Consider the following 18,592-nt stretch of genomic DNA (forward strand, 5'->3'; position numbering starts at 1 on the left):
TAGTTTCTATATTCTCAAAATCTTTTGCCAGGCAATCATATTTATAAGGCTTTCCTGTTTCATCTTCCCCAGCACTGGGCGCTCACTCACTGCGGCAGTCGGCGAAGTCCCGGTGCTCTGCTGTGTAGTGCTTGCACAGCCTCCCCAGGATCAGCTTGTAGTGCATCAGTCTCTGGATGGGTTTGAGCAGAAAGGTGTTGAGGGGCAGGTAGCAAACCTTCTGCAGCTCAAATTCCTTATAAACCATCTCCAGCTTCTTGAGGCGTTTGGTCGCTTTCTCCAGTTCCGTCAGGACCTCGTCGTGTTTCTGCAGGTAACCGGTGAACTCCTGTGGAAATGGACAAAAAGTGACTTGGATCAAAGGAAAACAATCTTTCATCATTAAATGAAGTGGCAGGTAGCTCCCAGCCAAGGTCAAAATAGGTGTTTGTATGGCATTGTGCCCGTGCCTGCTGGGAATACCAAATGCTGGTGGAAATAGCAGTCCCACACTCCTGCACTCCCATTCAAGCCATTGGTTTTAAACAAACAATTACTCAACTACTGCAGCACTAATGTAACTGTCCCACATAGGCACTCTGCACCAAATAAAGCTGATTTCATTTCAGAAGAAATTATTCTGCCTTTAAAAAATATGTATATTTTTAAATTAAATAACCTTGTGAATCAAGGTCTCGATAGGGGTGCTAAATAAATAACTTTTCTTTGTTTTCTGCTGAATAAACAACAAACACCTTTTCTCAAGGTAAATGTAGGTGGCTAAATAAGCAACAGTGATACAAAGCCTTCCTGCAATTATTTTACCACCTTTTCTTTTTAAATTATTTCTCAACAATAACTGCTTGCAAGTTACTTCAAGACTGACTGAAAAGAGAAGGTTTAGATGGGATATTGGAAAGAAATTCTTCCCTGTGAGGGTGGTGTCAGAATCTGATAGTTCATGGCTAAAACTTTGTTAGGAACCTTTTTCCTGCTGTCTAAAGAAGCTACAGCCACAGAAGCCCAGCCCTCCCTGAAGATGCCTGACTGGAACTTTGGACTGAGAGTTAAGATGCCTTGATAAAATAAAGGGAGCACTATTATTCAATAATCATGGGTCTAGGGAGAATAAACAAGGCAGAGGGAAAAGAATGCATGCCCAAGAAAGCCACACCTAGCAGAAAATCATTCCTGGCTGGGTTTGGGTGGGGGAGACCATAGCCCAAAAGGTCAGGTTTGCATGGAACCCCCAAACAAAGGGGAGACTTTTGGGTGAGTGGTGAAACCTCTGGTCAGAGGCAGTGAACATCCACCCTCCCCTACACCAACTGGATCAGTTGTAAAACCCCCAACCCCAGCATGGCCACATCCATGGCACATGCACGTGGGAGGGCAGCTGAGGGGGGTCATGATCCATCAAAGACCCCCCAAAGTGCTCCCCAGACTCATTCCTGTGGCCTTGCACCACAGGACTGCACGGGATGCAAAGTGATTCAGTCTGCTGCAACAGACTGTGTAAGACTTGCCCCTCTCCAGGGAAGGTACCTGGGCATCCCACCTGGCCTGAGCACATATTAATCCCTATTAATGATTCTGTGTTTTGTGGGGGACCCTCACCACCAAGAAGACCAGCGGGACAGGATCATCAGGATGCTGGTGGGATGCACAGAGTGGTGATATTTTCTTTAATCTTTCTCTGTCCCTCTCTTTCTGTTTCCCCCACCTCTTCTCTATTTCTTTCTCTTCCCTCCCTCTCTCTCTCTGATATTTACTATTAAATAAAGCCCATACTGTCGACTTTGGCATATGGTCTCATTTGCATTTCTAATTTTTTTGCATTTCTAATAATTTTAAGAACCAGACCATAACAGGTGGTGAGGCCCTGGCACAGGGTGCCCAGAGCAGCTGTGGCTGCCCCTGGATCCCTGGAGGTGTCCAAGGCCAGGCTGAACAGGGCTTGGAGCCACCTGGGACAGTGGAAGGTGTCCCTGCCATGGCAGGGGATGGAATGAGATGAGCTTTAAGGCCACTTCCAACCCAAACCCTCCTGGGATTCTGTGAATGGAAATATTAACCCTGAGCTCTGATCCTTGACAAAACAAAACAAAACAAAACAAAACCAAACAGAACACCTCAATAATCCCCAAATTTCAGTTCTTGCACCCTGTGTTACCTTGAGAGCGTGCATGTTCCTGAGCATGACATCCCCGATGCGCTGGAAATCCCCCTTCACATGAGCATTGCTTCTGCCTTCCCTGGAACACACAGGAGGAGCAAAGGGGAAGGCAACACACATGGGGATCAAGAAATTTGTGTTTTCTCCCTCCATCTTCCCTTGTAATTCACAAAAATCTGTAGGCATTTGACATTCTGATTTCACTGTTCAGATTGAAAACTTGGTACGTTAAATATGGATGCAGCACAAAACAGCAAACATAAAGACATGCTTAAAAAACTGAGAAAGGACTAGAAAGGAGCTTGTGTGAAAGTCTGTTTGAAAGCTTTATGTTTCATAAATGTCATAACACGACCCCACCTGATTTTGTGAATTTATTTTTGTTCATACTGTGTTTATGTTGATCACCTCCTTCTGAAAGGGAGTTATACTGTAATATACAACATGTCAGGTCAGGAGAAAGTAATAAAAAGTTTAAAAGACTAAAAACATCATCTGTGAAATAAACTGCATTGCAAGAATCAAACTCCCATGTTAATCACAAAAATGTTTCCTAGATTTTCACTTGGAGATTTCATTAAATGTGTGGAAAAAACACACGCATCATCTTTTTGATCTTGTGTTCCTTTTTTTTTTTTCCTAAGGCTTGAGAGACACTATCAGATTATATCAACAATTGATGATCTTAAAGGTGTTTTCCAAGCTAAATGATTCTGTGATTACAAAACCCTCAGGCTGGTGCATAAGCCATACAAGTACAGGATATTATATACAAAGCAAAGATTGGAAAATGGCCTTTGTGCAAGATGGTTTGTACTGTTTTCATAGCTTTAATTTCATAAAAGATTTCCCCTTGCTTCTCTTGATGCTGAAATACCAACTGCAGTCTGGTTTTGATGTGAGGATGTATAAAATGGTCCCCCTGGTCACTTACCAGAGTGAGAGTCTCTGTTCAATCTCCTTGAGAAAGCCTCTGTGGAACTCATAGATGGGGTCTATGTTGGAGAAGAGCAGGGTCATCAGGCCCTCGGGCATGGCATTCTCCTTGATCACAGCACTGCGGAACCACTGCCAGAAAGCCAGAAAGTCTCATCACTGTCTCTGCTTCAGAAATTCATTGTTACCATGAAAATTCCTGCTCCTGAAGTGATGGGGGAGGAGAGAGTATGCACAGGGAAAAAGCAGGGAGGAAGAAATAATATTTAGGGAAGATGTAATTTGTGAAAAATGGAAATATGGGATTTTTTTTCCTTGCCAAATATGAGGAAGATGAGGGACATGGCTGGCTGTGGGCACAAGCTTGTTTCTGAATGCAATGATGGGATGGTTGGGGACAGCTGAGTGACAGTCAGTTACCCAGTGGCTGCCCCAGCTGCTGCCACTTCCACGCAGATAAAACTGCTCTCAATGGCCTGGAGCCTGTGCCAGTCACTCAGCTGAAGACATCTCGTTGAGGTCACATTCCACACTTTAGTGCTTCTGGCAGGGATGGGGATATTACAAAAATCCTCTGAGATTTTCCCCCCTTCTTTTAGGAGAAGTGCTGGGAAGCCTGTAGGAGGAATTGGAGTGAGATGGTGCTCAATGAGCTTGCAGAGAACACCTCCACTGAGGCCACGCAGCATTGAGGGACTCAAGCTTTTCTTAAATGAAATTAAAACAACAGCTTATAGAAAAGCAACAGTCACAGTGCTCAAACATGGAGCTCATGAACAAAAAAAGCTCTTTTAGAAGCACATGAACTAGAAATTCATGCTGCCCTCCAAAGGGGACTCACTTGTCTATTCTGGGTGAAAGGAGGAGGAAGAAACAGAAGCAGCAAAATAAGAAGAAACTCTTCAAACCCCCATGGATTTGATGCCATTTGCAACTGTCATCTGCTCACAGATCCAAAGGCACAAGTCTAAAAGCTTCCCAAGGAAAACCACAGAGAAGACAGCCAGGTTGTAAGCAGAGCTGGCAGATATCACTGAAATGGAATGTTGTGCAGTTGCAACACAAAATCAGAGTTAGCCTGAAAACACAGATTACTAAAAATCACCTAATATGAACAAGGCAAGGGACTCCTGCAAAATGTTTTTAGGCTTTCCTTGTTCACAGTTTTCAGAGCATAAGTTTAAGTCACCAGGATGGCACAGGATGCAGCTGGAAGTCCAGGGAAGGTATCTGCTCTCCCACAGAAGGAGCTATGCAACAAGGAAGGGGACAGCTACTTGGCTCATGGTTTATGCTACATCATAAGAAGAAATTCCAAATTTTTCTAACCTAACAACCACAAACCTGTCATACAAAGGGAAAAGAAATAAAGTCAAAGGCACTTACCACTGTAATGACCTCCAGGTCCTTTAAATAGGTGCGTTCTGTGGCCAGGATCTCCTTTGCTATGAAGTATGCCTTGTCTGTGGGGCAGCGCTGGAAGGACACACAGACACCAGTGAGTACTGAAACACAAACCTCCATCTCCTCCTGGGCATCAGCTCAAACCTCACATCCACTTCCCCTTGCTGTGTGCAAATGGAGCAGCTCATTACCAACAGGACATCTCTTTGTTCAGTATCATATTCCCAAATGCTGACTTTACTATAAAATATTCTTTATATTGTTAGAGTATTTAAAAATAATGCCAATTATATGTCAATTATCTTAGAATCACAGATGGTTTAGGTTAGATAGGACCTTCAAGCTTATCTCATTCCAGCCCCCTGCCACAGGCAGGGACATCTTCCACTACACCAGGGTGCTCCAAGCCCTGTCCAACCTGGCCTTGGACACTTCCATTACAGGAACTTCCACCTCAAATCAAGAGAGCACTTTACAAAAATATGGAAACACTTAATCCAAGATACCCAGATTTTAAACACTTCTCTAACCAAACACAGCCCAACAGATTTGCAAGCAGTCCTTTTCCAAAACTGTTTATTTCCATTTACAGCTTTTACTCAAGCTACTCCTTTGAAGACCAGATTAACTAGCTAAGAAAAAAAGAAAATCCAACCACAGCAGTTGTTGGCTGCATGATTGCTCTGGGCTGTTTTTTAAAGAGAAGACAGAATGGATATGGAAAAATAAAGGAATGAAATGGTGGCAAGAGATGTTGTGCTGTTACAACACAAAATTAGAGTTAGTCTGAAAACATACATTACTAAAAATCATGGAATATTAAGGAATTAGTCACTCTTCAAGGTAAGGGACTGCTTTGTCTCCTTAGTTCACTGTGCTGTGCTGTAGCTCTGTGCCAAATGCCACTGAGTTATGTCAAAATTTGGTCTCCTCCATCTCTGCCCCTCCTGAGGGAAACACTGCTTTGAAAATTCTTTCTTCTGTTTCCTTGTATGTTCTGAGCTAATTAAAAATTCTCTTTATAGAGTCACTTTGAGATGCCTCCAGTGCTGTCAGCACAGCCACTGAGCGTTTCCCAATCCTCCAGCTCAGGGTTACCCATGGAGGAGACATTCTCCTGCTTGCTCAATAACCTCTCTTTTGAGTCCAGATAATCCCTAGAGGAGTGTATCCTCAAATAATTAATTTTGAGACACTGTCTAGTCTCTTTTCAGGTTATTTTATGCTAGTTATTATAGTTCCACATGTCAGCCCCCTCCCTGGAGGAAGCAGAGAACATGCTCCTACTCATTCCACAGCCATCCCCTTCAATCTACCTGTCTTATAGGCAAAGTCCTACCTGATCTTGGCTTTTTTCCTTGGCCTATTTACCTGACTGCAGCCTCATATGCTGTGGAACCTCAGTGGGCATCCACCCTAAGCAGCCTCTTCCCAAAAGAAACATCCTCATTTTCCTGGCCTCCCTGGAGCCTAAGGTGACACAGTTTCACCATCTCACACCCCAGCCTCAGCAGCTCCTTACAGACAGGAGAGTTTCTGCTGTCAAGGATGTTTTTACACAGCCCTGGGTACATCCTCTTCTGGACTATGTACAGGATCTTAGTGCACTTCTTTCAAATCTTACAGAGCGTGCAGGTGTGTGAAATGGGAGCACGACTTCCACACAGGCAGGTAGTGATGGGGGAACTTCTTTAAAAACCAAAACCACACCATGGTCATAACCTAACACTTCTCTTAACCTGCATGGATCATGTTTTCCTCCACCTCTGAACACTTCTGCAGGTGTCTGCCTCATTCTCCAGCTGACTCTGTGCTAACCTGGGGCACAAGAGGGCTTTTATTTTACCCAGGCACCTTCTCTTCCTTTCTCCCTCCCCAGCACATCAGCCCTTTCTGTTAATTCTCAGAAGTTCCTGCTCTTTCCAAATTGCTCCCTGGTGGAATTTAGTGCCCTTAACTTGGTTTTTTTTTCAGGCTTGCAGCAGTTCTAAGTGCACCCCTTGTGCTGAGTGCTGGCAGCAGCTGCTGGGCAGACCCTGCACCAGAGTGGAAAGGCTGTCACAGTGCACAGGGGCCCTGCCAAACACCTTCACCACTGCTCAGGCTCCGCAAGGGGAAAGAAAATCAGCTCATGCCTCAAAAGCCAAACACACGAACTCTCTGAGGTGGCAGTCTCCTTCTGGAGTCCAAAGAAAATGTTTCTACAGCCACAGCAGCCATCCAGGCAAAGATCCCCACTTGGAAAAACTGATGTTTCACCATATAATGCACAAACAATCCCACCTGGAAACCTTCAACACTCACCAGATGCAGCAACCCCGGCTTGTGGGGAGTGAAGAGCTCTACTCTGAACTTGTAATGGCCAAAAATGTTTAACTTTTCATTTCAAACATCAGGTTCAGAAGTGTTAAAAATAACTCTGAGTGGGGGAACTCCCCCCAAAAAACCCAGCTTCAATGCCCTTTTTAAAGTGGGTTGCTACAACCAACCTCCTTATGAAAAGGAACAGGGAGAAATCTATTGGTGAGATGAAAGAAAAGCACAGTGATTTAAAAAGAAAGAAAGAAAAAAACCCCTCATCTTTCTCAAGGTATCAGTAGTGAACCAGCAGCACCATGGCAGCAAAGAGCAGACAGCACACATTGTGAGGGCTGGAGAGTGTGCAGAACATGCCCTGATTAACCAGGTGGAACTACAGCAGTATCACCTTCAAATCAGAGCTCTAGTCAGTGAGATGTTGCAAGATTACATTTGTCTTGTACAACAAAGCTGTAAAGCTCCTGTGAAAGGTAACCAAATTCACACTGGTTCCCTCTTGTGTCTGTTTCACTTAAAACAATGTCTCTGAATAGACATCAAAGCTTTGGAATATTCAGGAGCTGATCAAGCTTAAGATCAATACAATAAAGAGAAGTTCCCTTCTAAGGAGTCTCATAAATTAGTTTCAGCCTGAAGGAGAACACAAGCTGCCAAAACACCAGACCTTGCAGAATGTGGCAGAAAGGGCTGGGCTTCACATTTAACTCAGCTAACACAGTCTCTGCTCATTATTTCCAAGCTATAAGGATAAATGAGAGGAGTTATTTTTAAAATAACTATGGAAACTAACAGCAGAGTGATCAGCCAAAGCTATAAACTCTACCTCAGAAAGTCTAAATGAGACAGGGAAGCTGCCAGTGGGGTGGGTTGTGTGCAGCTCAGCTCCCAGTCACTGGTTAAACCTTCCTCCCCCTGGCAAGCACTCACAGCACGTCCACACCATGGGTGTTTCTCAACAGCATCACAAAAGTGCCTGGAGGTGCCCAAGAATGTGGTAAAGACACCAAAGAGCAGGGCCTGTGACCAGGTGCCTGAGGATCCTGGTCCTGCCAGAGGTAAGACAACCAGAACACTGGATGGGGCAAGCAGAGGAGCAGAAGCAAAGACCACACAAGGTGGTTGTTTCTTCTTTGTGGCTGTATGGAAAACTGCAGATGCCAGTGTGGCCCCACACTCCATACAGAACTGAGTTTGGACAGTGGAGCCTTCCTTGCACTGTAATGGAAGGTTCTGGATCCTTCTCAAGCACCAGAGCCAACAAACCTCTCTGTAAACAAGGCAAGGAGAGCAGAGAATCTTCCAGAAAAATGGTCATGGAACTCTAGTGTGGACCTCTTTATCCTACTGGGAGAAATTCAGCAAATGCTGAGCTCTACATGGGGGCGAGGAAAACCCCACCTCATGTGGGGGAGCCCCTGGTTAAAGCAACCAGTGCTCAGTGGTTGAAAGTTTCTGTCACTAGGCAGAAAGAAAACAGCCCAGGCATGGAGCAGCACCCAGACACAAGCACATCTTGAAGACTCAAAGCTGTTCCTGGTTTGAGACTCACTTCACCTGCAAAAGTCAGGGGCAGTTTTGTCCCCCTCCTTCCAGAAAGTGAGTCTCAAGCTTCTGCAAGGCCAGAGCACTGTCCACCTCTCTCCAGACAGAAGGGTCAGCCATGGAGAGGACAACTTCAAAAACAGCCAGCTCTGCTGAGCAAGCCCATGATGAAATGGATGTGAGAGAACTGACACTGAGCTGAGGTCCTCCACAGCTCAAAGGGAACACCACAGGGCCCCTCTAAAGGTCAGAAAGCATGACCTTGAGGAACAATGTATGGTGAAATGGAGCAATAAGACTGTGATGAGACTGCAGGGGAAGGAAGGAACCCAGGAAACAAACCCCTTATACATTAACAAATATGGATCTCTGAGGATCACTGTGTCCAGCTCCCCACTCCTTGCAGATCTACCTTAAAATAAACCATATCACTGGGGGCATCATCCAGATGTTCCTTGATCTTTGTCTTGTGATCACTTCCTGGGGAACCTGCTCCAAGGATCAGCCTTGGGGTGAAGAACCTTAGAAGAACCTTTCCCCTAATATCCAACCTGAACTCATTTCCATTCTGGGGTACAAAAGGTGGCTTTTGAACACAGTTCCCTGACACACTGCTCCTGCTAAAACAGAGGGAGGTGCTCCCAGTGGCCATGCCAAGAAGACACAAGATGCCAGGAGGGCAGAGGGGACTCCTGCCACAACAGCTCAACACATCCAACCAACCTTCAGCACTGGAGTTCTGCCCCAGCCACCACAGAATAAAGCACAATCAGCATTCAGCAAGCAAGCACCTCATTGGCACCTGCAGTGCCCAGCACAGCTGCCATGTGGCACCATCACTGCCCAGCTCTGTGCTCTTACCTTCCTTTTCATTTCCTCATCCTCTTCTATCCTGGCACCGCCGGCATCGCTGAGCACAGGGCTGAGCAGAGGGGACGAGCCCTGGGTGGCTGCAGCCACCTGAAAGCCTGGGCTCAAACCCAGGGGACTCTTCAGCACAAGGGAGGACAGCTGGCCATGGTCCACAGGGAGGCCTGGGTGGGAAAACAACAAGAAAATGGAGTGGAAAAGGAGAGAAAATTATTTCAAAGATAGTGCAAATAAGGTGATTATCCACTGTTACAGCAAACCAGCATTGCAATCTCATATTATTTTTAAAAAGGTGAAAGAGCAAAAAAGGCATACAAATCCAAAGACTTCAGTGTGTATCTCAAAGTAAAGGGAGTGTTCCCTGCATGCCAGAGGTTATAGGGCAGTGCAGTAAGGACAGACAGCAAAACCACAGTAAAGGGAAGGATAAATTGCTTATTGTCACAGAGTAACAGCACAGTTCACAACACAGGGTTAAACTGCAGGGACTGGAATACAGCTTTTAATTTTTGCTTTTCAATATAAGAGTTACTGTTCAACACAGGGAAAAGCTAGGATAAATTATTCCATGACTTGCCACTCCAGAAGACAAAGTATGTTAGAAACACATTCAGAAATTGGGGTATCTCCAAGATTGATCCAAAGGGAAAGGAAAATCTATTGCTATACAATGAGGGAGCATGGAAAAAATTAATTCCTGGCTTTTCTAAGTATACAAACAGAATAATCTCAAGGAAAACAATTTTGTAGCACTGAGTATTAACTGGATGGACACAATCCACAGCTAAACCTGTTAGAAGCAATAGGTATCACTTTGCTTTAGGTTACTGAACTTTTTTTTTAATGATTATTACTATTTTGTGGACCCCTTAGAGGTTTCTGACACATCACAGTGAATTTAAGCCTCCTCTGTTCAGCATGTAAACCCCCCCTTGGGGGTGAAAACGACCATTCAAGATCAGCTTTTTTGGACCAAAGCAAGGTGACAGACACACTACACCCACAGAATTCCTCCTAATCTCACATACTATTTTTCTGATGCTCCCTGTGATACACAAATGAGTTTTTTCAGATCAGGCAACCAAACAGGTATCAGCATTTAAGCAAGGAAAACTGCAACACCCTCCCAAGGCTCCCCAGCAGGATTTGTTGTGTCACGAGTGCTGAACCACCCGCCCGAAGACAAACGGGGAAATCAACAGCCAACCCCAAACTGCCAAATCATCCTTTCCCAGACTACTTAGAAATCATCGCAAAATCTTAACATTTTTAAAAAATCAGCCCTCACAGGTATCCAGGATCCCCTCACACTGTCATGGGTGCTGCAGGAGGAGCTGGGAGCTTTCGATTCCCAGCTGCTCAGGCTTGGAGAGCACACCCAGGGCGAGGCAGCCCCAGCCTGTGACTCCACATGGACAAAGGCAGGAAGCTAAACAGAGCTGCACTCGGTCACCTGGAAGAGATTCAGATCATCCAGGCTGCTGAGTTAACTATTTGTACACTAGTCCAGCACTAGTTCTAGAAGAGATATTTGCTTCTCCCTAAGCATTTTGTCCATTCACCCCAGGAAAGCAACACTGAAAAAAGCACTTCACCTATCCAGGCACAGGATTCCAGTTTGCTTTTACATGCCAGGAATGCTGAGAAAACCAGCTTCCAAACAAATGAGTTTGCAGGGGTGAGGAGCTTCTTTAAGTTCTTGGAATTTAACATGAAGTAGCAACAAATTCCAGAATCTGTAACTTGAACTGCTTCCAGACAGCCTAAAAGCTCAGACACAGAGGGAACAAATGGGATATATCTTGCTATAAACCATCCTGCTTTTTTATTTGGGTTGTTCTACCTTTTATCTCCTCCAACGGAAGATGGCCAGGAAATTAGCTGCAAATATAGAATTTGAAAGCAAGAACTCCTCCCCAAAGCCAGAGTGCCTGATGGAAATGAGGCACATTCACAGAATCTTAGAATGGTTTGAGTGGGGAGGGACCTCACAGCCCACCCAGTCCCACCCTGTGCCATGGGCAGGGACTCCTTCCACTACACCAAGGTGCTCCAAGCCCTGTCCAACCTGGCCTGGGACACTTCCAGAGATGGGGCAGCCACAGCTTCTCTGGGCAACTGTGCCAGGGCCTCACCACCCTCACAAGGAAGAATTTACTCCACCTAAAAATTCCCTCCTTCAACTTAATGCCATTCCCTCTTGTCCTGTCACTTCCTTTTTTTTTTTTTTTTTCCCCTGGAAGAGGCTATAAGAAGTCACAGAGCAGCTCAAGTTAGCTTTTTGGCTAACATTTGTTTAATTAAATATTTGATCTAAGCTCAGTGTGATGGTGTCTTGGCAGATGATATCACAGGTGAGGACTGAAATTGTCATTCTCATAACCCAAGTCTTCTCCATCAGAACAGCACAAGAGGACTCCAGGCAAGCAGGTAGGAGGTACAGCAATTCCTCATTCTCACAGAGAAGGATGGTAAAGGGAGAAGCCATTTCAATTGCTGCTTAATGTAGAAAACTCCTAATTAGATGGAAATATTGATGTGAAGATCAAAACATGTGAATGATTCCCTCTGACATCAAACCTTGGTGCTCCAAGGTCTTCCCTTCCCCACAGGCAGCACCCTCCAGTTTCATTAAAAGGGATTACTCTTTCAGAGGGATGTTTCTGTGTTTCGATGCTCTGCATCAAGTGGAAATTTGTGCTCTACAAGTCCCACAAACATCCCAAATTGTTGTCTGTAAATGCTGGGAGCACAGCCCTCCATGCATTGATGTGGGAATTCAACGCTGTAACCCAGTCAGACACGGCTGCATCCTGTACCCAGCAAACTTCTGCCTCTGCATCACACACAAATGCACTTAAGGCAACATCCAAAAATGCATCAGCTCAGTGTAATATTCCACATACTCGAAGATCTTCAAGTATGCTAATAGTTCTTAGTTACACTACCTAGTTAGAAAGGTGCCCTCAAGCAAACAAACCCACAGTTTCATAAAGCCCAGCATACACCTAATAGGAAAAAAAACCAAAAAACTAATCAATAAAACATTGTAAAAGCTCTGTAGTATTCAAGAGCACAGCTACAGAATCTGGTAAGAATGCTGAAGATATCCTCCACAGCTACAGTGCAATAATGGTCATGTAGAAGCAGGTTCCATTTGATTTTCACTGAGATAACAAGCAGAATAATAAGATAACAAGCTTTTGGCATCACTCCCCAGTTATTTTTTCAGCAGGTATTTCCATTCTTCAATCTAAATTCAATTCCTACACAGAAAGCCAGATTTGAGTGTACAGGCTGGCCAAAACAAAAAATACAGGTTCTCTAAGCTTTATGCATGGATGGTTAAAATAATTCAAAGACAGACCATTAAAATAGTTCCCCAATAATACTGAGCATTATGGGATGGACAAAAGCTATGTGAGGGTCAAATGTCAGCAACAGCTCCTTATCAAATGGAGTGACAGAAAACCTTTAGAGATACAACTTTATTATTATATCATTGCTATTACTACTGCTTCAAAAGCAGAGATTATTTTCAGGCTAAAGCCCTGCAGAGGCTGACCAGAGGACAAGGGGAGCCTGCTCTGAGCCTCTCTTCCACCCCATGCCCTGCTGAACCCAACACATGCACAGATCAAATGATTATTTCTAGAGTGGAATACACAATATTACTTCCAGAGTGAAGTCACTAGCAAGCTGATGTACTACAAGTAAAATCCTGGATATTTTCCCTATCTTCCTTATTTCAAAACATCACAACTAGCAGATTTGCTCTCTGCAAATCTTCCCTTTAAAAAGATGCGAAATAGTTGGGAGATAAGAGAATCTTGAAAATTATCTCAGAGCCTAAAGAACTGATGCAAGAAATTTTAAATTCAAAGATCTTTTTTTTTTTATCCTCCAACAGGTACAGGTCATGTAAAACATAAAAGCAAATTTACAGCACTTGGCATGTGCCCAGTGCTGTGTACCTGTGAAGTCACATACCAGAATCCTAAGGTTGGCCCTGGTTTTATGGTGATGCCCATAAAACAGCTGAAACAATCCCAAACAACCACCCTCCTTTTGCCACCTTTCCACCTTTCCAAAGCCCTGTTTGCAGGGAAGAGGAATTACCTAAACATTGGCCACAGACACCTGAACAGCCTGCCAGCTACAAAACATGCAATCACCTTCACATGCTGTGTTCCCAAAAATGATAATCTTCCAATAAAAACAGATATACAGGAGAGTTCAAAGGATATACCCAGTTGAAAAGAAAAGATCTCCACAATAAATATAATTCCTACAAAGAAATCTGAGCTTCTAGTCCCATTTGTATTCCAAGCAAAAGATCTGCACAAAGCAGGAATTTGAAACCCACACACCAGTGTTTGCCTACTGTGCTCTATTTCCAAAAACTGTGTGGAGAAAGCTGGGAATAAAACTATAAGATGCCTTGGCTAGGAGAACAAATATTTATTCTATTTCAAAGGTAAGGGTAATGAAAATAAAGCTAAAAAGCCCATGTTGTCATTTATATCAAAGTTTTCCTTGTTTTATTGCATAAACAATTAAAATTATGAATTAGTACAAATCTGTAGGTTCATAATTGGCAATCTGAACAGACACAAAGATACTCAAAAACCCCAACATATAATTCAATAAACATTTCCCATATAAAAGATAAAGTTCAAGAGATCAAATAAAAAATTCCAGCTCTCTTTGTTTGAATGCAATCTTTTCCTGGCAAGAGTAGCACCTATGGAACTGGGGAGTCCCTCTAACCAAGGCACATGTACCCCTGTTCGTACCAATAAACTGGAATTTTGGGATTCCAGCAACTGCAGAACATTATTTGATTTTCAAAAATGTGCAGGAAACCTTCCCACAGAGCAGGTTCAATTAATCATGTTCCAAATTTGAACTTCCAAACCTCCAGCTCAGCCACTGGAGCGATCCTATGGGAGCCCATGGGCAGGTAATTAATGAAGAGGATTTTCTGATGTGTTTGGAAGTGTAAGGTCTCCCCATCCTCACACAGAGGATGTATATGTACAGCCATACATATACACACAGCCCTTGTGACAAGTGAGGTGTAAGAGTCCCTAAAAATGACAGGCAATGACAGCTAAAGGACTGCATTGACACCTGTGATTACACTCATTCAGTACTGAGTAATTATGGCTTAGAACATCTTGCAAAATGACAATAATGGGAATGACTTACCGACAGGTTTGCACCAAAAAAGCATAAAATTATAACAACTTTTATTAGTGTCTTCACAAAATCTTATCCCTACCAAGACTTGCAACTAGACAAAATCTACCACCACCACCAAAAAAAAAAAAAGTCAAAAAAAAAAACCACCCAATACCAAACCATAACCAAGCCACCAAAAAAACCAAAATAAAAATCCCTTAAACAAAATCACCTATGACCACAATACAAATAAGCACAGGAAAAAGGAGATCAATACTTGGTATTATCCAGATTATTCAGCAACTCTGAAATTCACTGGAAATTAAAGTGAAAGTTGAGGGTAGATTGATATATCACCCTATTCCACCCTAAGATAAGATATGGTAAGTCCTGGGAATATACAGCATGTATTACTTGACTAATGAATACTTTAAAATTACAAAGCCTACACAGAATAGGTAACACAGGTTAGTAAACTTAACAAAGCTTAACCAGGTGGTGGATAGGTCAGAGAATATTCCATGACCCATGTTTTGTGCAAATTAAGTTTCATTAACTGCATAGATGATGATCAAAAATGCTCTGATGTAGTGCTTTACATTTAATAAATGTCTTTAAGCATCAGAAGGGTTAGAAGTACACACATAGAGAAGTACAGGTGGGGATTAAACTGCTCACTCAAAACACCCATTTTGCTTTCTCTCAGGGCTCAGGTGAGCACTGCAGAGCTAAGCCCAGCAGCCTGACTCACTGGGAAAAGCCACCAATACTGGCATGCATCCTACAGCTGCCTGTGTTAGCTAAAACAGAGCAGAGAGATGTGGAGGGAAGGAAAAGAGCCCTGGCACACTCCCTTTGCTGAGCTGCAAACAGCTGCTGGGTGCACTGTGTAGGGCAGGAGAACACACCTGGACACTCTGTGGTTCTCCTACTGGATAAATACAGCACCAAAAGCTGTGCACTGGCTAGAAATGCTCACACCTGTGTGTCCCCAGCTGCCCAAGGGGTGGGAGGCACAAAGCAAATGTGCAAGAACCTGCAGAGGTGCAGACTGGGAGGAGTGGGGGCATGACCACAAAGTTTACACCCAGGTTTTATCTACTCTACCACAGCTCTTCAAATGCTGCCTTCTTGCATGTGATATTCAACAAAGATCTTCTCCATCTTGTCATTTTTCTTAAGTCATTTCCCCTGTTTTCCATGCTGCATGGTTGCCACAGCAGAGGTCACTGCAAGGCTCCTGACTCTCACACTGCCAGCTCACCACTCACTTTTATGAAAAGAAAGCTTGTGTTCTCAGGAAATAAACAGAAATCAGTACCAGGAACTAAGTTTTAGTGTCAACACTGTAACAAAACAAAACAAAACAAAACAAAAAAACAACAACAACAAAAAAAAAACCCCCGGGAACAATGCTGGAAGTTAAGCAGCATGGCCAGGACTCAGGACACAGCACGCTGCCCTCGTGCTACCCACAAGTAAATGAAGAGGACAGAGCAGGGAAAGACATTCCTTGTCCCACCTTCTCCTGCCACCTCAGGAGCCAGCCAGGGGAGAAGAGGACAGCTCCACTGCACTGAAATAACCCCCACAGCTCCCTGGGAATGTCTGAGCTGCCACATTCCCTCAGGGCAGCTGGTTTTCTCTCCATCTCTACCAGAAAGTGATTCTGATGTCTCTGAAGGAAATGATGAAGAACCTTTGCTCACAGCTTTCTTGCTATAATAAAAACTCTACTTATGAACCAGATTTTCTGCTCTTTTGTGTCTGTCTGGGAAACCTAGAACAAAACAACACAGCTCAGCATGCAAAGACAGCCTCAGAAGCCATATGGCTTTGGAAATCAGGTGAAGCACAGAAGGAAACCATGACAGCTCCATGCTATCAGTCAGCCAGAGCACAGACAGAACTAACAGGGGCACAGCAGCAGCTCTGAACTCTCATTCTGTACCTAAAACCTTCATCTAAACAGATCTGCACCAGGGTCAAAGGTCCCCTCACCTCTTCCTCACCTGTGGATCCCCACATCTTGCCCTAAGACATAAGACTGGAATCCTAGTCACCACCATTCCTTTGGAAAACTAAAGGGGCACTACACTAAGAATCTTATTGCTTTCTTTAAAAAAAATTAGAAAATCCCTGAGAGTTAGAACTGCCAATAAAAGATCTGCACAGTTTAAAACAAAAGAAGAAAAACTTGGAAGATGTCTTTTCAAACTAACTGTGGTGCAAGAAGGCAAACTGGCAAGCCTGTACAGTGAAAATACAGGCAGCTTTTTACCAAGATCTTTTGAAAACTAAGAGAATTTAGTTGGATTTATTCCCTGTTCTGGTACATTTAAAGGAATGCTTGTGATTGAGGCACCGAACATGAAACAGAGGCAGATACAGTTATATGTAATAGCTGAATCCTGATCCTCTTTTTAAAAGATCAAAGATATCAACAGCCTTTCTCTACATCTTTATCTATATACTTGTCCCTGTGGTACCACCTGTTATAGAGTTTGCAGACAGAATTCTGTCTTTTTGCTGATTTTCTTTTTCTTCCTTAGATTCATAATGTAGTTCATTCTGGGAAGAAATCAGACAAATCACCTAAAAACTTAGTTAAAGGCACCAGCTCTCTACACCACTGCAGACCTCCTCCAAGCCCTGCTTCAAAATGTCACACCACACCCCCATGACATCATCTCCACAGGCCTCAATAAAGTCCCACAAAGAGCCAGAACACACATTCCACAGGAAAGAAATAAAATGGAAGTAACATAGAGCAAAAAAAGGAACACCTTGTAGTAGATTACTGGAGGTCTGAGCTAATATTTTGCTCTCAATGTGCTTTGTCTTTGTGTGCTGCTGGCAAAGGGGGCAGGTTTCTTATGGGACAACACACATTCCACTCAGACACAAGAGAAAAGCAAGCACTGTGCAGAATAGTCACACCTTGGTAAAACTAACCTGGAAGAAATGAGTGACTAAAGGAGGTTTTACCTCCTCAAGTTCTGCCTCACATTGAAAAGTATTCCATTGAAGTTTTAGTTATCAGGATTTTGAGAAATAATAGTATTTGTTAAATGCTTGAGTAAACAATGAAGGTCTTTAATGATATATCAAGACCATATTTAAACTGGTAGTAATAATATTGACCATAAAGTTATGTTTGTAACTAAGATGCTTATTTTGGAGGCATCAACTGTATTAGTGCTGCACTCTCTCTGCAAAGGACTGAAAACTGGGCAGAAGGGAACCCCAAAACCAAGTGGCTGAAGGAGGTGATGCTTTCTATCACAAGATTTGGGGCAGGTGTTATGGACTTCCCCTTCTTGCTTGTATATAGTCTAAAAAATGCTCTTACAAGCTGAAGCTCAGAATTACACCTCCACAATCCACAGCAGTTGGGAAGGACATTTCACAACTTTTGTTGTTTTGCCTCAATAAATGTTGCTAAACTAAATGTGACCAGTTAAGCAATTACTTACAGCTAATGTCTCACTTATGAGCTAACTTACAGCTCATGTCTCACATAAAAGTCACCTGTCTAAAAAAATTTATAAAAGCCCTGAAGCTCTAACTGTTGTTTATAGTATTTATCTCTCCTAACAACTCAATTTCTCAGAAAAATTACAGTATTTTTCTGAATACAGTCCATATTTTAAAGAAAAAATTAAAGCTAACACCAGGTTTACCACCAGCTGTCCTCCACAGACACAGGACAGTTTTCTGAATTACTTTGGGAGTATTTTTATACAGAGTGATTAATAATAAGAAAGAAGGGAAATGTGATGGGGATTAAGTGCTTTTATAGTCTCTGTATATCTCCAAACTGCTGCAAAACATTTGCTGCTGGACTGCTGAAGACACCTGGAAGTCAGCAAATAAGCTTGTCTTCACAAGAATTTTGGAAAGTGCTATTTCCATTTGGTTGGATACACATTCCCTCTTCCAAAGGTAGGTAGAGGTTATTTATTCTTCAAAGCATACCACAGACATGTTGTATAGGTTGGTATTTTAAAACTGTCCTTCAGAGATGATCTGAAGATTCTTCCGGGTTTTTTTTTTTGATGATGGAAACAAAAACAAACCCAAAATGAGGATCTTGCTACAGTTCAGGAAAACAGGCAATTTTTGGATGCAGCTGCTGGTTAGCAAGCATGTGCAGAAGTGACTGTGTTATTTGGATTTTGG

General features: G+C 43.2%; 1 protein-coding gene across 1 annotated transcript in view; it reads right to left on the reverse strand.

Annotated features, from left to right (window-relative positions):
* FARP2 (FERM, ARH/RhoGEF and pleckstrin domain protein 2) overlaps nucleotides 1-18,592 on the reverse strand; it is a 75,896-nt gene that overhangs the window by 14,499 nt on the left and 42,805 nt on the right. Inside the window, exons 14-18 of the mRNA XM_030954048.1 lie at nucleotides 9,218-9,390; nucleotides 4,478-4,567; nucleotides 3,090-3,223; nucleotides 2,153-2,234; nucleotides 91-328 (exon numbers count right to left, since the gene is read on the reverse strand). Coding sequence (XP_030809908.1) covers nucleotides 91-328; nucleotides 2,153-2,234; nucleotides 3,090-3,223; nucleotides 4,478-4,567; nucleotides 9,218-9,390 — 717 coding nt within the window. The remainder of the gene's footprint in view (nucleotides 1-90; nucleotides 329-2,152; nucleotides 2,235-3,089; nucleotides 3,224-4,477; nucleotides 4,568-9,217; nucleotides 9,391-18,592) is intronic.

This window comes from Camarhynchus parvulus, chromosome 9, assembly GCF_901933205.1.
Source record: "Camarhynchus parvulus chromosome 9, STF_HiC, whole genome shotgun sequence".
Lineage (NCBI taxonomy): Eukaryota > Metazoa > Chordata > Aves > Passeriformes > Thraupidae > Camarhynchus > Camarhynchus parvulus.